Raw genomic sequence first — 25,176 nt, forward strand, 5'->3', positions numbered from 1 at the left:
CTTTCCACTAACAATCAACAGATACGTTAGATAATTTAACCTTAGGTACAAATATCTTTTACCTAGTATCTTTTATTTTTTACCTAGATACCAAATCGCTGAACACTGCTCCAAAGGAGCTTAAGTCTTCCAAGTTCAGTTTTTTGGCACACAACCCACTTTTATTGTTGATTTTTAAAAGGCGCCCAATGTTAAAACACGGGTCAAATATAATCGCATCCAAAGTCTTAACTCGCCACACGGCCACATAAGTCATTCCGAGGGCAAATTCGTAAGGCACAATGTCCGCAACTGCTTTCTCCAGAGTTAAACCTTGAGAACGGTGAATACTTTAAAAAAATATGTTAACTTCCGAAATAAAACAAAATAAAGAATTGTTAGACTCCCAGCTTATATGTAACATATTATTAATCCAAGCTCTTAGTCTCTTTCCCACACCCGTTCACGACTGGCGCTTAGTGCTTACCCCCAAAGACTATATAACGCTTCGCTTACTAGACAGGCGTGTTCAACTTGCATACCGATTGTGGCTCCATCTCGACGCTGGCCCAAAATTTCCCCTACCTTGAGCTGTGTTACTAGTGGCGCCTCTAGCCGCGGGTCCAAATAATACCCCAGCTTTTACAGTGCTACAGAGGTGTTAACAGGTTTTTCCTAGGAACACGCCTGTCTAGTAAGCGAAGCGTTATATAGTCTTTGCTTACCCCTCTCTTCTTGAAAGATTTGGAAAGCGATTTAGTGGACACCTCTCCGACTGGAAGCGGGATCTCTTCGAGACATAATTCATTCATACGTCCAAGAAGTAAAGGCTAGCCCCGATTTATCGTGCCCATTAGCCAATTGGTGACCACCAATCAAAAAATTACAGCTAATAGCAAGAACGCATAGAAGAAATTAAGAACTATGCGCGATTACATTTTCCCCTTGATCTTGGCAGACGCTATTAGTAAATTTGACTTAATAAATATTGATACTCACATTTTAATATACATTATACATCGTTTTCTTATATTTTGATGTTCATTTAAAGAAAAAACGTTCTTATGATTTTTTAACTTGTCTGTAGCAGACGCTAGATCATTGCTGCTACCTCGGAGTCTCGGAGAAGCTATTGCCGTTACGAAACCTAGACTCGTTTCGGTCGGGTATAAAATAAATTATAAAACTTCAGTCAGCGAATGAAAATTCAAAAAATTATCTTCCAATTTTTAAATCTTTTATCAGAGCAGGGGGAAATATCCCACTTTTCCTTTTCCCAGATGACGCTAAAGATAGATTTTTGGGCGTTTAAATTCTGATAAGTATGAGATCATGGCAGCAGGGTACAATGTTATCGTACATGGTTCTTAGATACTTCTATGCGTTCTTATAAAAATGGGAAGCAATATGGCGGACAATGCGTCCCGCTATATTTATGGTGGCGTATTTCTTACATTTATATAATTTTCGGATAATTAGTGATCGGTTAACGTTGGTTGGTAAGGATTTCGCTATTACCAGCCTCTTTTGCAGTTTCGCAATTGATTCCTTTAGTTAAGTTTCTTTGGTTCACGCTAAGTCTAGGCGCGTCGTCTATTGTCCGGCGCATTCCGCAACTTTCCTGTAAAAAATATGGCCGAAGCCAAATCCGGCCCCCAATTGGACTCTGCTTGCCATTCTTCCCCGCTTGCTGTGAACCCTTGCTCAGCAACATCTCTCAACAGCATTGACAATAATTCGTTTATTATTGATATTGATGATGTCAATTACAACAATTCGTGCGTAATTGGTGTTGCAAACATTGATGATTGTGACTCTATCTCCGATTCTTTACCACCTTTCACTACTCAAACCTCCCCAAGTATTGTCTTTGCTTCACTGCCGCTACCAGATTTCAACTCATCTCCCAGTCTCAAGTCTACCGTTACTTTGAGTCAGCCAGTCCCTGTGATTACTATTAAAAAACGTACCTCTTCAAGATTAACAGGGCTTCGATCTCGCCCCTGTCTCTCCGAAGCTTCTTCTGTGAGAAAAAGGAAAATGACGTTCAAACCTAAAGCGAAAACTCACAAATCCCCTAACCACATAAAACATTCTACCTCAATTTGCTCGGTCTGCTCACAAGGTGCCTCAAAAACCCACAAGGCCCTTCTTTGCGAGATTTGTGACTCATGGTGTCATACCAACTGTGTTAATGTCTCTGACTCTTTGTACCAAGTACATGTGAACTCTTCGTCCGAAAACTTTATTTTTCTTTGCATGGTTTGTCACCAAACTGGTTCATCAATCATCGCTACAATCTCAAAACTTAATGACAATTTTACTACTTTGGCTATGAAGCTTTCTACTCTCTCTTCAAAAGTGGATAAATTGACTGATCCCTCTTCTTCCTCTGCCATACATTCGACCTTATCAGATTTCTCGTCGCAATCCATCTCTACTTTAAATGGACTAAATTGTTTAAAGTTTGAACTACATTCTCTTTCTACTAAAGTGGATGCGTTTCCACCAGGCATATCCGAACTGCCTGCAAATATTCAAATTCTCAACTCTAAGTTTCAATTCCATGATGATACTTTATCACACCTACCACCATTTTCCGCCCTGTCCACAGATATTGACACGTTAAAACATGATACTGTTAACCTTAATGCCAGGCTGGTGGCTCAAGAATCAAAATTTAATGGAGACTGCTCGCAGATTTTAGAATCAGCCCACAAGCTCTCGGACTTTAGAGACTCTTCGAAGATTTCACGTATTTTAGATGAACATTTACAGATTAACGATCGTAAATTTAATGCGATCATTTTCAATGCCTAGGATGATAATAATTTGCAGGAAGATAGGAAATGGATTTTTGGCCTACTGTAGCCTATGGGTTTTTCTTATTCTGATTGTTCTAGATTACAAATTGATCGCCTGGGTCGCTTCCTCCCAGATCACTCGAAGTGCAGACCTCTCCGTATCAAGTTTACTTAAGTTACTCATCGTCAGTTATTTGTGAAGAGGGCCTCTGAACTTCGACGGGACCCTACTGTGGGTTTCAGTTCATTCGTTGCTCCGGATCGCACTGAGCAGCAACGTCATTCTCGCCGCAACCTAATATCTGAACTTCGACGCCGCCGCGATGCGGGTGAACAAAACATTTATATTAAACAGCGTACTATCATGGTTCGTCCGCCTCCTGAAGAAACCTCTACCCAATCTCACTCTGCTCCTGATGACGCAATATCACCTGCTAAATCTCCTCATCAATCTTCAGCTACTCCTAAATCTCAATCTGGTGCCTCTCATCTTCAATCGTTTGCTACATCTCATCCGCAACCATTGGACCATTCCCTAACTAACTTATCTTCAGTTCATCCATTACCCAAGGCATTCGCTATCCCACCGGCATTTCCGCCGTCAAAAAACTTTTAAAGAAACACCTTCCCATCCCCCTGTCGCAATCGCTTCATTTCTCCCAACTCGGATCCTACTACCAGTGATACCCTGCCTAACTGTGACACTCAACTCATTTCACCGTCAATTAACTGTGATATAGAATTTAATTCATTAACTCTGAACTGTGATAATCGGCTGACTACTACTGGTACCTGTGTATCTCAGGACTGTTCCTCATTATCTAATTTAAATGCACAGTCAAGCTAAATGTTAACCGAATGGTCCCCGTGGGCTGTATGGCTTTTCGCCTTAGCCCTTCCCAAACTCTAGAGAGAGAAAAAAAAAAGTTATATAAATTGAAATCAGCAAAAGCTATTACTTAGTTCCTGAACTTCCTGTACCCACTATACATATATTTCGAGTAAAATAACACTTGTAACATAGCGAGATTAACGAATTCAGTTGTGTGTTCAAAAATCGATCTTCACGTTTGAAAATGTTTTACGGCACTTCCAGTAGCGGCGCTAAGGGTGGGCTGAAGTGGGCTTTAGCCCCCCTGCAATTCTGAGAGGGGCCACATATTTATATTAAAAGGGCCACATATTTGAATGTATGAATTTTCTTTTATCTCTAGAAATTGGTTTTATTGCCAAGAAAAATTTTCTGGAAAAAATTTCAAAATCAATTTGTTTACTCAATAAGATAGTAGACCATAAACAGATAGATTCGGGAGGAAGGGAACGAAAATTGGGAGAAAGTTGAATGGAGAATAGAAAGAAAAGAAAGGGAATTTAGTGAAATAACCCGGGCATGCACATGTCCCCTCCAGGTCGGATACAAGGTCATAGGGGTCCAGTAAACGCGACGAGAGCCGCACCAAGAAAACGACCTTGCTCTTCTCGCTTCCTGGAAAATTTATAAGGGGTCACTAAATTTGTAAAATGGAGTGTAGTTACACCCCATGGTTGTAAGGGAAACAAAATTCTTAGGGGCCACAAAATAATTAGCCCACCTGTGAAAAAACCTTAGCGCCGCTACTGGGCACTTCATATTTACAAATTTAAACTGCACCTTTATCTTTATAGTTTCTTCAAATTCAGGCCCACTGTTGATTCAAATTGAGAAGATTCGTGATGAGTTATTTCGTCTATAATTATAATTGTCAATTAGTCGAAATAATTACTGAGAGCTGTGACGTAGAATTGTAGTAATACCTAATACTGAAATTGAAACTAGAGTAATTACTTCTTTAACATTATTGAAGAGCTAAAACACGTAAATCAAATCATAACAGTATCAAGGGCATATTTAGGTCCGTAAGAACGTTGAAGCGAATGACGACTTTCTAAAACATGCGTGTACCACCATCTGGAGGTAGCAAAACTATTGAATGATCTAGGTTCGACCATAAGTCTATAATAATGTTCCATAAGTTGGTCACTTTGAGGAATATTTTACTGAGTAACGTCATCACCAGAAGAAAATCTCCCCCTAGCGACGCGCTGTCAAAGGTTACGTGTGACGCGTTAGCAAGCGGACTCAAAACGGCGACGAAGCCCGTAAAGCAGTGTCTTATGAATAGCTCTCAGTAAAACTTTTGCATCTGAGGAACAGGAAGTATTACACTTATTATACACTTATGATTTTTCTTAATATAGAATGTGTATAATTTCATTTCCATATGCAAAATAAGATTTTTCAAATCAATTCTGGTTTTCAATTGAGACACTACAGTTTTCAATGAATACCCGCAAGGAAAATCACTAAGAGCATCATAGCAGGAGTAAAGTGAAAAGTTTCATCTGGAAAACGTTGGTGGGGCCGCCCTGCATCGAAGAATTCACATATTTACTAGGAGGAAAGGCTCCTACAGAAGTTGAAAACCTGGACAAGGCAAAGACGGTCTTCAGAAATGTGTTTCAAATCACCCAAGTGAGCAACATCAGACAAACCTTTTTTAAGCAATAACGCCTATATTATTAAGAAGATAAGTACAACAGTTTATACTTGTTATGAAGTTTCACAGACGCACAATGCAAAAATCACATAATAGAGACCTTGGTAAACCACTATATACCATCAATTCAAGACCGTATTTAGGAACATCGTAAATACAGACTTGAAGGAAACATTATTTCATGGTTATGTACTTTATTCTAGTACAAATTATAGACGAAATATTAAGCGCCTTAATAAATAAAACACCAGAATGTTAATAGCTAATTCAGTGATTTATTTATTATCGAAACATCTACAATTTAAACCAGATTTCAGTACACATTCCACTGTGCAAGATCAGTGAATATAAATGCATCGACTTAAGACGCAGTCTAGATATTACCATATTATTCAATTACACATGATCGGAATATCCGCAAGTTTTGTAAAAATAAAAATAAAACAATGTTTTAATAAAAGTTCTCTACTTACAATAATAAGCGGATAAATTTATATCAAGGAATTTTTATAATGGTGTTCTTTGAAAATATAAACTAAGTGAATTTAGACATGGTTGTCACCCTTTGACAATGCAGTTGCAAATGCGAGATAGCGAAATTAAAAAAATATTCCCATAGTCATCTTAAAATATCGTCATATTTAGATAACTATTTCAAATTCGTCTTGTTCCGGTGGTTTTTTTACCCACATCCCTAAGCCTGCTTCTTGAAAAGCCTTAAAAACAACTTCTTTGGCATTTTGGTAATCATCCACCATCAGTTTCGAATCGGCGTAAATGTTACTGTACTTTATGTCCCTACCACTTAAGAAAGAAACCTTTGATCTAATATTCTGAAATCTATTGAAAAACGACCTCTTGGCCAACCTTGACAACTGACCATTGTGCAGTTTACCAGTTGTGCCATTTACTATTTCGGGTTTTGAAAGTCCTATAGACCAATTAACACTGTAGGTTGGCGATTTACTGGCTTGACGAGTTTCGGTGCTAGTGACTATATTAATCTTCGGGATGGTTAGACGGTAAGGTGTAGGTAACTCTCCCATTGTACTTTCAATTCTTTTCCCAATTGCTCGGTACATATGGTCCTCATGATACATGCTTCCTAAAATAATACTATCCAGATAGATAGGTTCTGTGAACAGGCTCAGCAGAGTTCCCTGTATACCCAAAACATTCCACCTAGCTATTTTGTCCGAGCACGACATGGTCAACAAACGTTGACCGCCTTGAATGCCATCCCAAGTTTGAATGGATTCACCAGGTTTGACGGGAATAGTTCCCTCACCAGCTTCTATTTTGGTACGTAATAAGCCCCTTCCTTTTCTGTTCGGATGTTTATCTACTTTATCCCCAAATTCTAATTCATGGGGGGAGAAAATTCTGGCATCTCCACATGGTGCAGTACTGATAAAAAGGTGAAATTTCACGTAGGGTTTCAAGGAAAATCCACCAGTTTGGTTTTTTATTAAAATTAGGTCTTCCTTAGATGATTCGTTTGTAGATTTTTCAATCTGAGAATAGATAAAATCTTTAAAACATCTCCTAGATATAATTTCAGCATGACAATCGTTGAGAGAGGCTCCATTCATGCTTATATGTTCTCCATTGATACATTTTGTTCCCGTGCTGACTCCAATGACCGTAATCTTTTCCATTTCTTCATCAGTGGTCATAACTATTCCTGATAATACTTTCCATTTCTTGTTGTCATCAAAACCCACGATTATTTGAGAAAAGGTTTCATAGACTGTGCTGGCAATCTTGTCGGCAACTACTTGTTTCAACCCAGATATAGGGGGTGCGCCAGAATTTCCAGTTTGCATACCAGGAACACCTCCAGTAAGAGGAATTTGGTATATAGATACCAATGCAGTTCTGGCAGCAGCTGCTTTGGCTTGCTTTTTACTTTGACCACTACCTTCGTACATAACACCATTGACATTGACTGCCATTGTAAAACGATGGGCGGGAATGCCAGACATTTCTTCCACAAGACTGTACTCCGAGCCCGGATGAAGTTCATTAAGCAGCATGACAGGGCTCTTGGTTTCAAAATTAGCCAGGGCTTTTTCGATCCTAGATTTCTTTGGCATGAATGGTTGAGGAAACTCACCATACTTGATTCTCTGCTTCATACCAGTAACATCAAAAAAGGGATCTTCATCTACAGAATCTGAAGTAAAATCAGTTTGACCAATCATATTTCCTGGCATCATTTGAGAAATTTCAGACTGATCTGGAAATTGAACAAAAGATGAAAGGGCTGCTAGAGCTGCAGAGTGTTTAGCATCTTGTTTTGATCTGCCTTTTCCAACATGCTTTTCTCCATCAACAGTTACAGATACGTAGAATGTGGGGTTATGGGAAGGACCTTCTTGCTTTTCAATAACATAACTCAAGCCAGGTTTGATTTCGTTCAACTTCATAAGAGGGTTCTTATGAACCAAATGGTCAGTTTTTCTTCTTTTCTTAGGTGAATATTTCTTATCCCCGCGTTTTCTTTTTAATGGTGATGTATTTTCACCGTCAGCCATTTCAACATCATCTCCATCTTTGCCATTCGCATCCTCCAACTTTTTCTCAACATTTCCATTGATAGCAGGTTCAGGTGCCAAACTATCATCCAATGAAGCGTCACTTGAATTACGTTTTTCCTGATTCACAGTATTCGGCTTCTCTGGACTTGTTTCATCTTTACTTAAGGGTTTCGGTTCTGATATGACATGGTTATCAATAGCTTCATTTTTTATAGGGGTAATAGATTGTGTACTTGGTAACGCTGAGGGGACATCTTCAATTTTAGCTGATTCCTGTTGTAGGGACTCTTTCTTCAAAATAGACTTAATAGGTGACATTGTTGCTGGAGGAGATTCGTTCTTGGGTTTTTCAGGCAAACCTTTTTCCACAGAAAGGGAAATTGAGTCATTTTGGGGTGGTTCATCATTGTCATGGTCAGAAATTTTAGTAAAATCATCACTCCTTTCACTTTCTTTGCTACTAACAATATCTTTCAGATCTGGCTGTGTACCTGAAATAGCTCCACGACCTCTAGGTGGTCGCTGAATATTTCCTCTGGTTATTGGGACCCCTCTTCCAGGTACTACCCCTCTGGACGTTGGTGGACCACCTCGGGTTGATCCAGCTCCTCTTTGAGCAGTAGCGCCACCTCTACCTGATGCACCTCTTGTACTGACACTGTTCGTCGGTCGATTTCTTGCACTTCTACGAGCTAAAGAAAATTTAAGTTTTAATTTATCAATTATGAAATAAGCTAAAGTAGACATGGTTGACTTACCTCTATTCATTATATATAAAATTCAATTGTCACTTTTTCCAGACTTAATTAATTACTAGTTATTATTTTTGGTTCAGCATGCAATCACGTACTGAGAATAGCACATACTGTAATTAAGCCTTTGGAAATAAATATAGCATTCCAAAAAAAACCGTAGTTTCAATTACGATGAACAAATTGGTAAAAATTCCGAATTCTTCCAAAAATAATTTAGCCAAAAACCAATTATTACCATTACTAATTCAAACTTTATCTTTCAGTTTTCACAGTTCATACACGATACCTTTGTGTTGCGTAAAAAATGGTGGCGGGCAGAGGCTTAATATAAGAGGCATCGAGTAACGATTCTAACGAAGAAGAAAGTTTGTACGATTTGGTACCGAGTTGCCAGCTTGATCACAATTTTATCGTACTAGTAACAGGAAATAATGGTATTTTATCTTTCGATAGAATATTTTCATTTTTTTAATTACTATTAATGTTAAACACACTCACTAAAATTAGCCTACCGAATGTCAAATACCAATTACTTGCTCTCACGGAGAGGCAAAAATATGAAGCTTTATTTATCTATACATAATACGCTAACTACTCATTTCTATGGAGTATCGAAGTACATTGTATGTATTATCGTACACGGTACAAAATGATGCGGGCTGGCAACACTGAGTCACCGGCGTTCAAGGTTCGTGGAGAAAAAATACACCGGCGTTAAATTTCCGAAAATGTATAAAAAAAACGGTGGGAATATTACTAAATCTGGTATGATTCTTCTATTAAAATAATAAAAAAAAAATCATAAACCCACTTTTCGCGAATGTAGGAAGGCATGAGATGGGCAGATTACGTGGCGCCATCGACGCGCGGTGAAATGAAATACATTATGCCTTTTTGAAAATCAACTGTCATTTGATGTTAACAAAGGAAGGATAGATGGCTAGTAAATAGTAAGTAATATACCATAAATACACGTATTTCTGAATATACTACTTCATGGTTTAAAATAAACTTTTATTAAAAAAAATATTGGGTAAAAGTTTATTTTAAACCATGAAGTATCTGTCTCTATAGTAAATTACAGTTATTACTTACTATTTACTAGTTTAAATTAACCATGGTTAAATTTTGCGTTTATGAAGGATAGATGGCGTTGCAAATTCTGCCCATCTCCGCTTTCATATATACGCGGCGGGGGGATGAATTTTCCCGGTCAAAAACAGGGGTGCCTTAACGCAGTTATCTTCCCTCTATTTCTTTTCTATCTCTATGGCTATAGTAGTAGTTTTGGAGGGGTACTATTCTATCGATAGTATCATGGAAGAATAAAATGGTTATACAGAATTCGAAGAGCAAAAAAACAGCAGACAATCCTGAACAAGTTACAAAGGCTTATTTTCCAAAGTCAGTCGCATAATTATATTTTAGTTTTCCTTAAAAATAATAAAAACTTTTTAAAAGTTACTTATAATGGATAATTTATTTGGAAGCGATGACTCCCAGCAAAGTGTAAGATCTAACCAAAGCGCAAGATCCCAAGAAAGCCAAGGTAAACTAAAGTGAAAAGCCTTAAAAATAAATAATAAATGTATAATGTTTTGATTAGGATCAAAAGTTAACGCATCTGCATCCTCTGGAGGCAGTGATAATGAACAATCACACCATTCAGGATCTGAAGCACAATCGGATGGTGAAGCGCAGTCTGATGGTGAAGAGCAATCTGATGCAGAAGCACAATCAGATGGCGCAGCACAATCCGAAGGTGCTCAATCAGGCGGGGAAGCACAATCTGATGGAGAAGCTCAGTCAGATGGTGACGCTGAATCGGGTTCAGGAAGTGAACGTTCGCCAACACCACCGGTTCCAAGTGGTTCGGATCTAGAGGATGATGAAGCTGATAAACCTACCCAAAAAGTCCAAAGATCTAGTGACAACTCAGATGCTGAGTCTGAACACAGCGCTCACTCCAATGATCCTGACAAAGAAGGATCTGCCAAAGGATCAGATGATGAACAGAGTCAAAAAGGATCTGATGCCGAAAACAATCCTGAATCAGATAATGAAAACCAAGATAATCATTCAGATAAACATTCTGACGATGAAAATGAAGAAAAAAATGGTTCCACTCATGACTCTAATAAAGAAATGGACTCAGGTCAGTAGATAATTTCAGATTTTCTATTAATTTTTTTAACGTTTTTCAAAAGAGTAGTTTATTTACACAATTTTTTTTTCTAAGTTTTAAAAAGTATTGCGTAATATTATTTAAATTATTTGATTTTATGACATTTTTTCAAACCAAGGTAATTTAATATTTTATAAATTCTCAATTGAATGCTGTATATTTATCTTAATAGATAGCGAGGGAGAAATTAGAAGAACACAAAAAAGAAAAATCTCAGAAAGTAGTGAAGGGGAAAAGCCTTCACATGATTCAGAAGAGGAACCATCAGAAAACACAAAAAAATCGCCAGCTCACGAGTCCAACAATGAAATGGACTCAGGTACTCTATATCTAAAACATTTTTTAAACATCACATAAATACAACATATTCTTCCTACAGATAGTGACGGTGGAATTAGGAGAACACAAAAAAGAAAAATTTCAGAGAGTAGTGAAGGGGAAAAGCCTGCCCATGATTCAGAAGATGAACCATCTGAAAAGAAGAAAAAATCCTCAAGCGAGAATGAGGAAGAAGGAGAACCAATCGGTTTGTGCAGTTTTTCATAACCATAAAATGAAATCAATACAAGTAATTAATTTTTTATATAGAAGCCACAACAAAAGACTTATTTGGTGAGCTGAGTTCAGATGAAGAAGGCGTGGCTAAAGAAGATAAAGGAAGTGATGAAGAAATTGCTGAAGAACGTGCTGATATTCAAACAGAGGATTTGGTAGAGAGGCAGGAAGATGATGAACAAGAAATTGAGCCTCGCGAAGAACCTATTCCAGAAACCAGAATTGAAGTGGAAATACCACGTATAACCACAAATTTGGGCAGAGAGATAGACTTTGTAAAATTACCCAACTTTCTCAGTGTGGACACAAGGCCCTACGACCCACAGTTGTATGAAGATGAAATAGATGAGGACGAGGTTTTGGACGAGGAAGGCAGAGCTAGGCTTAAATTAAAAGTTGAAAATACAATACGTTGGCGGTACACTTACGATCAGCTTGGAAATGCTAGTAAAGAAAGTAATTCTAGAGTTATCAAATGGTCAGATGGAAGGTAAAAATTAATTTTTAAAATTCTGCCGATAAGATATAAATTAATGGGTTTTTTCCCCGCAGTTTATCACTGCATTTAGGTTCTGAAATATTTGATGTGCACAAACAATCTCTTATGGTTGGAGATCACAACCATTTATTCATTCGACAAGGCACTGGTCTTCAAGGACAAGCTGTATTTAAAACTAAATTATCATTTAGACCTCACTCAACAGACAGTTTTACTCATCGTAAAATGACACTGTCATTAGCTGACAGAAGCACCAAAACTCAAAAAATTCGCGTGCTACCTAATGTTGGTAAAGATCCTGAGGCTCACAGATCAGAAATGATTAAAGTAATATTACTCATATCAATTAAGAAGAATCACTAATATTTATAATATTTCATTAATTATAGAAAGAAGAAGATAAACTAAAAGCTTCAATAAGAAGAGAAAATAAACAGAGACGCATACGAGAAAAATCGCACGGACGTGGTTTAAATTCCTCTTATTTGGAACCTGACGATGATGATGATGATGGGACCATTTCATTATCAGCCATTAAAAATAAATACAAGAAGGGTGGAGCTGGCCTCAGAGGTATTTATCCAATTTAGTTTTAATATTATTGTAAAGAAAATAATTATTTTCTCATTTTTCAATTAGAACGGCCTTCTATTTATTCTTCTGATGAAGAATCGGGGAGGGAAGAAGAAAGAGAGAAAAGATTGGAACAAGCTAAGAATGACGAGGATGATGATAGTGATTTGGTAAGTAAATTTACTTTTAGAAAAATTTCAACCCTCAAATTACGTCACAACTACCGTGATCCAGTCAATTAAACCATCACCTTAAAAATACCTGAAGAAAATTTATTATGCTAATATAAATTAAGAAAAACAAGTATTAAATTGCAACTATTAACTTATCATCATTTGTTACATAATATTTCCTCAAATCTTACACAAACCAGTGTTGCCAATGTTCGAAAGTCGAAATTCTCAATGCCAGATAGTAAATTTCCCATGAATTCCTACATCCCTATTTAGCCCCGCCCCCAACGAAAACCAAGGAACATTACATCATTTTCAAAAAAAAATTGGAAAATGAACTTTTAAAATTAAATTTTATTGAAATTACAATTTTTAAACATTTTGGTTGTTAGGCCTATACATTGTTTGATTGAAGTATTAGGAGGTTCTCCTTTATATTATATCTAAAATCCCAAGATTCACGAAAATACACAGCTCTAGATAATTTTGAGCTTTTTATTGATAGTCAAATTTAAGAAACCTAGGATAAATTCCCACAAAATCAACGTTTTTGAAAAAAAAATTATCCACTGAGCAAAAATTCCCACAATATGGGAAATTTCCCACAATCTAGCAACACTACCAGCGCCTTATGTTGACTTATATTAAAACATTAAGGTCCTCATTTTTATTTATTAGGATTATTTCGAAAAGAAAAGTAGAACTACCGCTGAGGGAAAGAAGAAATCAGTAATGATTGACGAAAGTGACGAAGACGATGATTAGTTTCTGTAAATATATATACTTGTAACTTTTAATTGTGTTAAATAAAATTTTGTTTTATAGATTTTGACATTTTTCATATGCGTACTAACATAATTATAACACTTTCAATTTTCACAACGCTAAGCTCTTAATTGATAGTCTGTTTGAATCATTATGTGGCTAAGGAATAATAATAAAATTGACTATTCAATTTACGATTATATTATTTTTTTTACAATTTGAGCCTTGAAGGCGTTTTCACTTTGCATTTATAGCCATCAAACTAATTTCGCAAAAAATTTGCCAGCAAAGAGAGAAAGAAGGTTAGTTTCCAATTACGCAATCACTCTACCACAAACTATCATTTTCCGAAATCGTTTAGTAACATACTTTTGTTATTAGGTTAGTTACTTGTGATATTAATAAAAAAATCAATATATAATTAAATTATTTATGATTTTGATTCTTCGGAGGTTTTTTCTTTTGTTTTTTTTGGAGAGTGACACCAACACTACAAATAAAGAGGACAAACAGTCAAGGCAACAAAAAACTCAAAACCGCTGCAGGGCACGCAAGAACCCCGACAACAGTCGAAAATACCCCGGCTGCGAACAGCCGGCCGGAAGAGCAGAAAAAGACAACAACGAGGGCAGAGTACCGCCAAAAGAGGCCGGTAAACCAACCCCCACCAAAGCGTGAAAAAACGCCGTCCGGGCCACCGCCGAACTGGGGCAAAACAAGACAAAGTGAGCCAAATCGCCTACAATCCGACATAACGGGCAAAGGGGAGAAGAACGCAAGCCAAAGCGCCGCCGGGACTGGGAAACGATCAACCCGAGCCAATGACAGCAGCCGTTCTTGGCACCGGGACAAATGACAGTCCCAGACCAAAGGGCGGGTCGGAAAAGCCTGCAGAGAGAAGAAAAAACGGCTGGACAGGGCAGTTTCCCAGGCACGCCGCCAAAGCCTGTTGAGCGCGGAAGAACACCGACGCCGAATAGTCAGAGTATCCGGGGGCGGGACATAGAAAGGAGCCACTGCTGTAGAGCAAGCCGCACGGGCCAGGGCATCCACCTGCTCATTGGGAACGATAGCCACATGTGAGGGTGTCCACAATAGACGAAAACGAGCAGTAGGAGAAGAGAGTAACGTCCCATACAAGGTCTGGACCAACGGATCCAGAGACGAGCCGTCCGCTAAAACATATAAGGCGGAGAGAGAATCCGAACACAAAATCGCGGAAGAAATATCATGGGCGAGAAGCCAAGTTACCGCCTCACAGAGGGCACATAACTCGATGCGAGAAATAGCCAAAGTGGAAGGACACCGAAAACTCCGGCGAACCCCCAGACTTGGAATGACAAAGGCGAACCCGCCAAAAGGAGAAGACGGTACAAGCGAACCATCAGTAAAAACAAGACACCACTCGGAAGAAAGGGACTCAAGGTGACAGTAAAAAGCCGAAGCCATAGAGTGAGCGGCATAATCGGATTTCGACCCAGGCAACCACCGAACATCCAGAATAAATGGAGACGGGGTAGCCACCGGCCAAGAGGGGCTAAGAGGCTGCAAGACGACACTATCAAACGGATCAACCAAATCCCAGCTCTGCGCCAGATGTGTAACAGTACCCCGAAGAGAAAGGTAAGACAGATCGTGGCCGCGAAACCAAACCGTGAGCCAGATGGGAAGGCGAAGCCCGAAGACAATATAAAGCGTATTGCAAACACAGAGAGTCTCTGCGAAGAGATAAAGGAGGCACAAACGACTCGATTTCCAGAGACGAGATCGCCGTCAACCGAGGGGCACCCAAGATCAGGCGCAGCGCGGCATTTTGGATCACATCTAAACGCCGGAGAACAAAAAGCGCCGCCGTGCGGTAAGCCACCGCCGCATAGTCCAAGAGACTGCGAAGCAAAGCAGAATAAAATAGGCGCAAGGTAACCTGATCCGGACCCCAATGGGAACCCACAATAGTACGAAGAAGAGACAAACGCTGCAAACAGCGAACACGCAAATCGTCAATATAAGGTGCCATGTGAGGCGACTATCAAAGATGACACCCAAATAACGGCACGTAGGCCGGAAAGGGAGGGCAGCACCCGAAATGCACAAAGGGCCCGCCTCAGAAAGATCACGCTTCCTCGAGAAGCACAGACAGATACATTTATCGGGCGACAGAGAAAATCCAAAGGCATGTAAATACGAAACCGCACAATTCAGAGCTTCCTGCATGTGGCGGCGCAACAGCGACAAGGAAAATCCAGTCAGAAACAAAACGATATCATCCGCATAGATGGCAAGGCAAGTACCATCCGGAAGAGCCGCCGGAAGATCGTCCAGGAGCAAACTAAAAAGAAGAGGGCTAAGGACCGCCCCCTGCGGAACCCCACGAGAGACGGAATAGGCCGGGGACAAACTATCCCCCACCCGGACCCTAGACGACCGATCAGACAAATAAGAAACGAAAAACCGAAGGTAGTGTTCGGAGAGACCCAACGACGAAAGCTTTAGCAAAAGAAGAGAATGCCGAACACTACCAAAGGCATCCTTGATATCCAGAAAGACGGCCTGACAAGCACCCTTAAGGGAGACAGCGTGACGAGCAGTATGAAAAAGATACATAACATTATCCATACCCCGGCGACCACGCCTGAAACCAGACTGATGCGGCGTACGTTTATCATGAGCCTCTAAATACCAATCAAGACGAGCCTTAATAAGGTGTTCAAAGAGTTTGCCCAAGACCGATAGTAAGGTAATCGGACGATAGGAAGACGGCAGGCTGGGATCCTTTCCCGGTTTAAGGAATGCTAGCACCACCCCCGATTTCCAACGAGAAGGCATATAGGCCTTACTCCAGCACAAGTTATAAAGAGAAAGCAGGGCATCCTGCGCCTGCACGGGGAGGTTCCGAAGCAACAACGACATTATCATATCCTCCCCCGGGGCCGTATTCTTCAGACGGCTAAGGGCAGCAGAAAACTCCGAGGGGCTAAACAAACGTTCCGGGGGAGCACCCTCTGCAACCACAGGAGCCGGGCGAGGATCCACCGCCGAAGCAGTCTGAGAGTAATGAGAAGCGAGAGTGACCGCAGCCGAAGCCGCGGAGCTAACCCGTACACCATCATGGAGAAGGGGAGGAAGAGAAGCCCGAGACGCGGAGGCCCCCTTAAACCAACGAACCCTACTCCAAAGGACGGGAAGAGGGGAGGTACTGGAGATAGAAGAACAAAACGTACGCCAACTACGACGCCGAGCCTCACGAACAAGGCACTTGGCGGAAGCCGTCAAACGGCGAGCCAAAACGAAATCAGCGTCCCGGCGAGAGCGGAAGGCGCACCGTCGAGCAGCCGCAGCCAAGCGAAGGGCCCGCTTACACGTCGTCGACCACCAAGGAGGAGGACGAGGAAGGCCAGACGGAGAAACACCCCCGCAACGAGGAATGGCTTGTTCCGCAATCCCAATCAGAGTACAAGTAAACCAATGAACCGCCTGTTCAGGCGGCAAAGTCAAAAACTGGGACCAATCAACTGCGTGGAGGAGCGAACGATACGTGACCCAGTCCGCCCGGGAAAAGTCCCAACGCAAAGGCGTGGACAACGGGAGAGCATCAACCTCGCCGAAAGCAGTACAGATAGGAAGATGGTCACTCCCCGAAGCGGGCAAGAGCGACCAAGACGAGCGCGGGGCGAGATCACTACTGACAAACGTTAAATCAATGGCCGAATCTCGTTGACCATGGTAACCAAGACGCGTCGAAGACCCGTCATTAAGGAGCACCATAGTATCCTGAGCCAAATACCTATCAATCAAAAGTTGACCCGCCAAATCATCCTGAGAATCACCCCAGAAAGAGTTATGGGCGTTAAAGTCGCCAAAGACACAGTAAGTATCCGTCAAAAGAGGAGTCAGCGCCGCATAATCGGCGGCCGGAGCAGCACCCTGGGTATTATAGATATTGACGAAGGTACACCAACCAAACGAAAAGTGGACCCGAACTGCGACCACCTCCAAAGACTGAAGGACGGGGCAGGCCAAGCGATACTGGGGGAAAGAAGAGTTCACCAGTAGCGCCACACCACCATGGCTCCGCTGCGGACGATCCTGTCGATAAACGTGATAGACACCAAAGCTCAAGTTCGAGCGAGATGCACTGTGAAGACAAGTCTCTTGGAGACCCACCACAGTAGGCAAAGCCTCCAGGACAAGATTAGCCAATGCCCCAAAATGCGTCCCAACACCCGCCACATTCCACTGCAACAAAGAGAGGGAAGAGCGGACCATTATCAAGCATAAAGACCGTCGGCCGACCCACCAGGGGAAGAACCAATCGGAAACAGAACCGCATTTAGTTCTTTCCAAAGAAGCGTCCCCCACGGAGAGGGGCGCAAATGCTTATCAGCACAGGCAGCAACGTGCGAAGAATGCCAAGAACGATCCGCCGAAGAGGCGGTCCCCGCGAGAACAGCCCCAAAAAAGGCAATAAGAGACGACATAAAAGCTGGAGGAATAGAGGCAGCTCCCGAAGAAGCCTCTGGAGAAACCTGTGCAGGGACCGAAGAAATAGAAGAAGGCACAAAGGGTTCAGAGGCGAGCGGAAGAACCGGAAATTCAGTAGCAGTGAGTAACGGAGCCGGCGGCCGGGACGAGGCCACCGAGGCATACGATGCAAGGGACGGGCCTCAGGGAACGAAACCCGGCGCTCAGACTGTATACGTTTGATGTCCATTTCTCGCAGAAAAACGGGACAGGAACGGAAGGTGCCGGAGTGACCACCATTACAGTGGACACAACGTAAGGGAGCCGTGCACCCAGCCAACTCATGCGGGCCCCCACAGCGGGAGCAACGACGTGACGAACGACAATGGCGCACGGAGTGGCCATAACGGAGACACTGGTGACATTGCAGCGGGCGTTCCTCAAAAGGGAGAACCGCAAAACGATGACTAAAAAGATAGAGATAATCGGGAATAAGCGGAGCTGAAGAAAATCCCAAAAGGACAAGCTTACTAGAAACACCAAGGCGGCGGATTTCCGGAGGGGAGCCGTTTTCCGCAGTTCGCAATTCAGAGAGCAAGTCATCCTGGGAATAGGACAGCGGAACACCGATAATCTTACGTCGAAATAATCGAGGAGAATCCTCGGAAGACACGGCAAAGGCAAGATCACCAACCGTAGATGGAAGCGTTAAAATGGCCTGACGCTGAGTGGCATCAAAAGGAAGAACAGAAACACGGCCACCAGGAAGGACACGAATATCGGAAACCTTACCCACCTTGGCCGTGAGGAATGCGGCGCAGATATCTCGCGGAGTAATATCAGCAGAACTGGAAGAGTGAACCGACAAAATTAAACTGGAAACGGGAGAAGGCTCATCAACCTCAATATCGTCAGAAGAAAGAACGTCCGCTAAGAGCGGAGAACGATGCGGAAAAACAGTAGAATGCTTCTTCTTCGGCGGAGACAAAGTAGGCGACTTACGGACTTTACTCTTCCCCATTGTGCGGGAGATCCTCCCCCGCCGGGGCGAAAGAAAAAGTGAAGCCAAAAAACAAATAAAAAGAAGACAGGAACACAAAATAGAACAAAAAAGAAATTAATAAAACGTACGAACAGTTATCTTCTCGCACCGGCCGCGACTCGGCGCAAAGGGAAAGAGAATAAGAGCGGCCTAAACCAACAGAAACACAAGCTATCCTACACAAGCTATCCTATAAGGGAACACGGGAGACAAAAACGCAACGAACTGAACACTCGGGCGTCTCGCCCGAAAATCCATTCTTCGGAGGTTACTAAAGCTTTCAAATTAGCCTTTAAAGTTTACAAAGGACCACGTAGCTGCCAACAGGGTTAGACATAACAAGGCACTAGTCACGGCATTTGTCTACTAAAATAAATGCTCTCGACTACTAAAATTAATCGAAATCTGGGGGCTCACTAATCAAATTGACTTAGTGAAAAATTTACCTAAATATTCATAAATAATGGCTAATATGGCGTATCACAATTTCATTCATCAATGCAATTTTATTTAAAATAATTGTGATCAGCCAAAGTCATGTAACTGAACGGATAATAATTAATAAACTCCTATTTTAATTCTGACGGGTAAAGCAAAATGTTGGCTGTCCTTGTTTTTATCCCCACTAGTCAGTGACCACTAAAAAAATATCGTTATGTCCAACCCTAGCTGCCAACGTGACAAATTAAGATTTTCGTCCGCTTAGCACACGAAAATCCAGCAGTTTATAAGCCTGTCGAGTTGAACCATAGATAATTTAAACTCGTACCCTAGATTCGAAATCACTCTCTCGCGCGTCGCCGATAGCGTTTACCCACTTCCCGCTGGAACTCAGAAAAAATTCGCTCCATGGTTTACGAATTCCGCAACCGATGGAGCCCGATTTTTCTGAGGTCACGCTTTGTAACAAAACCGTCAATGGGAAAGCTCTCAATATTCGAATCTAGGGTACGAGTTTAAATTATCTTTGGTTGAACGCTACGTACGTGGCTCTATGTAAACTGTAAAGGCTAATTACACCCTCTATAAAGAAATTAAAGAATAAACTACTGCCTATTAACAAAAGTGGATAGATATTTATCTATCCACTTTTGCTATTAATATAACAATGTTGGAACTTCATATCAACCTGATGGGGAAATGTCCCTCTTTGAAAAATATCTGTAGGCGCCCATGATGCCATTGCCTATTAATATAATTAGGGAACTACATATCCCTAAAAGTAAACATTCAAGAGTTTGATTTACACTTTAATTAAAATAGTATGTCGTCACAAAGTAGTTCATACCGGTACCATTTTCTAACTTAAACGTAAGATATCTGATTACAAGGATACCAGGTGTTACACTACTCAATGAGCAGTAAGCCATCTGTACAGAAGGGGGCGTTAAAGGTTTAGGAACGAAATTTGAAACCGCTAAAACAGAAAACGGAAAATCTCGTGAATAAAGAAGTCAGGATTTACACTCTTGCGGGTCGATGAGCGCGGTTTGCTCGTAATTCGGATGTTTTAAAAATAAATCTGTTAAAAATTAGTCCGGTTTGTTTGTTAGATTCTTTGTGGGCCTCGCGGTCCTTTTCCCGCCAAAGGAAGATAAATACGGGTTTCCATTGTGATCCTTGCAAAACTAGCTACGTTGGTCAATGGATACTAAACCATTCTTCCAATTATCAACAACTCGATAACAAAATGAGCAAGCATCAGCGTTCTCGGAGTGAAACGAGAGGCAGGAAGAAAAGCAGGGAGAAGAAAGGGTCCGGCCGGTCCAGCAGATCTCTCGACCAGGCCCCCCAACACAGAAGGCGTAGTGCGTCCAGAACGGGAACCCACAGACACAAACCCAAAGATTTCGACTTTGGCGATTACTACGCTAACCACGGAAGATCGTCTTCCAGGGTAAGAAATTATGGGCAAATTTAGAGAAAAAATAAAAATTTAAAATACGTGATTAAATTTACAAATATGGGATTACCGCGAAAAAAAATTGAACTTCGTAAAACCTAGGAGCAACAAACACAAGGAGAACGCAGATAGCCTTTAAACACGCTAACGAAGGGTTGTGTACGAATTTCATTGGACGAGCGTCACTAGCCTTTACGATGAACGTTATACGGGCGGAGGGGAAGACAATTTCCGAATTTTCCCCTTCCGACGGCAGCAGGCGCTAAAGCGTCTAGCCAATGAAAAACGTACACAAGAAAATCCACGATTTTTGACGGGTTGCGTTCTCCTTGTGTGGGGTGTTGTGTTTGTTGCTCCTAGGTAAAACATACTACCAGCAGAAATTTATTAATTAGAGAGGTTAAGCCAGCACCCGAAAACGTGTAGGGTGAACTTGTAGGAGTGTAGACGTTCGCGATTTCTGGTGATGGCTTAATCTGTCCTCAACCGAGAGAAGTATCCATAAAATGAAACATGTACCTTCGCGGGTTCGAAGCCGATTCCGTTGGGCGTGGAACGCGCAAACTCAAAATTTACTGAGTGTATTATCATATGAAACATAATCACTCATAAGTATGCCTCTGTATAATATTTCCATAGAAAACATTTCAATGGTACCTGGTTTCACACTGAACATACAATACACTCTTTTATTTTATTACAGGTCTGATTTCAAATAGTGCATGCAAGGCCGCTTCACGCGGTCAAGGGCACGCGACGTCTCGAGCTGATGAGCACGTGCAGGCGCCCTTGCCTGTACTATTTAAATTAGGCCTGTAATGAAATGGCCGACTTCGTAAAAGAGTGTATAAGTAGACCCAAAAATGGAAATGTTTTATGATCCTTGCGCTATTGAAAAGGTTACCATGGAAACGAAATATCGTGGTAGCATATGGCACGAGCTAAGTGACGAAATTTACGTCATATGATCTTACATCTCTTGAACAAGTTTCATTAAAGATCAAACACGTTTTTTAATTAACCCTAATTTAATTTTTAATGCCTTTGTTTCACGTAAAAATTAAATAAGGGTTAATTTTCATGTTTTCCGTCATCACTAATTTTCACTGCATATTATTTTCGTGAGGGTAATCTTTCATAGAAGCCCTTCGGCGCTCTACCTAAAATAGAAATAAAATGGCTGCCAAGAGAAAACGGCCAAAAACTTTTGATCGGGACTGTACCATTCTTCACGTGCAAAATATTTACGGAGAGTTTTCACAACACCGACCTATGACGTTAGTGTTCTCTAGCTCTCTTACGTACAATTTCACACCGCTAGAGGGCGATTTTCTTTATCGTATGACGTCACTGTGACTAAGCTTTGAGTATTTTTTTATTTTTAGACTTTTGATACCACGTGCAAATTTTGTTTGAAATACTAACGTTAAACTTGTTAAATCAAAGTTTAAAAAAAAAACACTTATAGTTCGACCGCTTGAAAACTTATGTTTGAAAGTCAGTTTTAACTGGTTTTCAGCCCGATTTAAAAAATTATCGTAAACTGAGTTATCGAAAAATGCGTACAGCTCAAAATTATCGACGTGTACGGTAATTATCGACGTGTACGGTAATTATCGTGAGTCTGGCAACGCTGGTTGGCCCACTGGCACTAGCAGGTTTTCAGTTATTCATTTCGGGCCTATCACCTAATACGTTTTTTTCAGTTTACATAGAGCCATGTAGCGGCCAACGTAAGAAGCTGTATTTTCGTCTGCAAAATAGATACTTTGTGATCTATCGTCCGCTTAGCAAATGAAAATCCAGCAATTTCTGAACCTGACTGAATAGGCAAAACTATAAAGTACAGCGGGGCTGAAAAGATGGTAGTCACGTGACTTTGTGGAGAACTGCAGCCCCATCTATCCTACGAAATACGAACTATTATTCATTTTCTTTTGTTGATGGCGGTTTAAATTTTGATCGATTCATATAAATTATCTAATTATTATTATTATTTAAAACATTTTTTAATAGAAAAGTGGAAGTTAATTAGCTGTCTGCAGTATCTGGAGGGAATATTTTTTTAGTTACCGTCGCACGGCCAACTATGAACACGAGTTACCAAATCGAAGTTGGTTTTGAGATGGTAGTCACGTGATTTTGTTTCCCCATTTTAACAAGTTGGTTAAGACCAAATTTACTTATATATATTTTGCATATTTAACTTTATAATACAAAGCGTCTACTTAGCAAACGAAAATCGAACTGAAAAGTCAACTTTCAAATTTCTGCTGCCACGTTTAACAAATTACATCTCGTAATATGTTAGTGATACTCACTTAAGGCTAGGAGCAAACAGTGGCGGCTTAAGAAGGCTGGGTCCCCGGGGCAGCGGCAGTGTTTTGTGACACCCCCCAGGACCGTGCAGAAGTTTTCACGTCCGTCTTCTTCAAGTTTAATCGTTCTGATTGGCACCCCCCCCCCCCTCGAGCTTCTCCGATGGCACCCCTGGCTACCCTGATACCCGGGGCGGACCGCCCCCCTTGCCCCCCTTCTTACGCCGCCACTGGGAGCAACAAACACGGCAACCACCACAAGGAGAACGCAACCCGTCAAAAGTCGTGCATTTTATTGTGTACAATTTTCATTGGTTAGACTTTTGACGGCTTGCGTACTCCTTGTGTGGGTGCTGTGTTTGTTGCTCCTAGGGTCAGTATTTAATATTTGAACCGTTCTTAATTACTTCTATGCGTTCTTGATACCATAAAAAGTCTTTACGCTACTGGCTGTCAAACACTAATAGCCTATCTAGTTTTAACCGCAAACAAAGCATAGCGTAGGGATAGCTTTCGGTCGCCAATAGTTGAACTTCCTTTTCTTAGAACATACCTCCTTTACACTCGAATAAATACGCCACTTCAATACTTATTACGGCACCATCTACGGTTATTTTTGAAAGCGTGTACTATTCAGAATTAGTAGAAGCAGAAGTAAATGAACCAAGTTATCGAAATAGCGCTCAGAATCGGAGGGCGTTTTCCTTATGAAAATGATGAGAAAATCGAGTCAAATAAAAGCTAATTTCCATCCCCGTCTTTTGGCGCGATAAATTGGGAATTGTGGGTATAGCTATTTCTATGTATAAAAGATGGTTTCATAAAAACCAAAACTTTTTTTGGCCTAGGAATGCGCAAAATTTCAAGTTCGAGGTCAAAATGTTACTTCAAAAGGAAAACGCCTTCAACATGGGGAGTATAGCAGTCTGATAACTTCGGTTAATTTACTTTAGGTAGAAGCGGAAGGAAAATAAATTACATTATTAGCATATTTATTTTTTGATAGTAGATGTCGCTCGAGACACTGCGCTTGCGCAGACAGTATTACAGAATTGGTCTAACGGTAGCGGGCGCCGTCTCCTAAATTAGATTTTCAAGACTTCGAGTCTTGATTCCCCCCCCCCCTACCTTATATTAAATCCGTTTTTATTACATCCGATAAAAACTGGTTAAAATTCGTCACAGTCGGCTGAATGCGAGAGTAAAGAAGCTGAGAGAGAGAGAGGTTATTAGAAGCTGGCCCATCCAACCATAACAATGTTTTATCCGTTAGAGGCTCGAGCACGGACAACTGTCTGTCCAAATGCAAACACACCCCATACCCCTGAGTTTTTCGCTAAAAAGCGCTGAAAATTCGTCCAAATTTTTGCAGGTGCACGGATTGGGAGTGCAAGGTGAACAAACAAAAGAACCTTGCCAATAGAATCGTAAAAACTGCGATTTTGCGTTTTTCGCGCGGGGCATAGGGTTTTTGTAAATCGCGTGTGACACTCGAGTTTTTACCCTGGTGGCAGTGTCATCCTTATAACGATCTCGGAGAAGTGGCAAAAGGGAAGTCCGGAGGGTTCGTAATTTTTCGCTCTCCGTGGTTCCGAGCCATCCTCTCCGCCCGAGACCGGAGGCGGATTACGAGACGAGTTTGTCGTCCCCCAGCGATTCTCTTTCTTCTTTCCTCGAATCACTTCTCTCCTCCACCTCCGGAGTGGCGGATAGAGAGACCCCAAACCGGCTTCGTAGGGTGGGTTCCCTACGTAAAACGACTAACGCGTAGTACTACTTCGGTACAGCGTCAAATTTTGACCCATAGCACGCCGTATTTGCCGTTTTTCGTTTTTTTTCCGCCTGAACCCGAACGGGCCGAGGCTTAACGAAAAAGAGGTCTCCCCCGAGGTTTGAAATTCTACTTTTTCGCCAAGTTTCTGGCAATGTTTACCAATCTATCACCTCACGTTTTACGGCCGAGTTGAAGGGAGAAATTCTACGCTACGGATAATAGTTCCGAGGGCTTCGTGCCTAACAAAAAAAACACCAACCAATATTGAAAATTAACGAATATTTCGACGCTAAAATTTTGACAAAGTGTTTGG

The 25,176-nt window shown here is 41.2% G+C and overlaps 2 protein-coding genes across 3 annotated transcripts; one reads left to right on the forward strand and one right to left on the reverse strand.

Moving 5' to 3' along the window:
- Positions 1-5,582: 5,582 nt before the first annotated feature.
- On the reverse strand, positions 5,583-9,036 carry Adar (Adenosine deaminase acting on RNA). The gene is made up of 2 exons (XM_090158287.1): positions 8,619-9,036; positions 5,583-8,552 (listed from the first exon to the last, which is right to left on the reverse strand). The coding sequence occupies exons 1-2, from the start codon at positions 8,626-8,628 to the stop codon at positions 5,962-5,964; spliced, it is 2,601 nt and encodes an 866-aa protein (XP_090014413.1). The 5' UTR covers positions 8,629-9,036; the 3' UTR covers positions 5,583-5,961.
- An 894-nt stretch (positions 9,037-9,930) lies between these two features.
- On the forward strand, positions 9,931-13,426 carry LOC149926911 (uncharacterized). Of its 2 annotated transcripts, XM_090159114.1 has the most exons (10): positions 9,931-10,019; positions 10,106-10,164; positions 10,222-10,770; positions 10,973-11,119; positions 11,180-11,326; positions 11,389-11,845; positions 11,908-12,181; positions 12,244-12,427; positions 12,494-12,597; positions 13,279-13,426. In XM_090159114.1, exons 1-10 carry the CDS (start codon positions 9,946-9,948, stop codon positions 13,363-13,365), a joined length of 2,082 nt encoding a protein of 693 aa, XP_090015240.1. In that variant the 5' UTR covers positions 9,931-9,945; the 3' UTR covers positions 13,366-13,426. The 2 variants fall into 2 exon arrangements, with proteins under 2 accessions (XP_090015240.1, XP_090015241.1); XM_090159115.1 differs by having other exon boundaries at positions 9,981-10,164.
- Positions 13,427-25,176: the final 11,750 nt, after the last annotated feature.

Source organism: Leiobunum rupestre, chromosome 9, assembly GCF_980474605.1.
Source record: "Leiobunum rupestre chromosome 9, qqLeiRupe1.1.hap1, whole genome shotgun sequence".
NCBI lineage: Eukaryota > Metazoa > Arthropoda > Arachnida > Opiliones > Sclerosomatidae > Leiobunum > Leiobunum rupestre.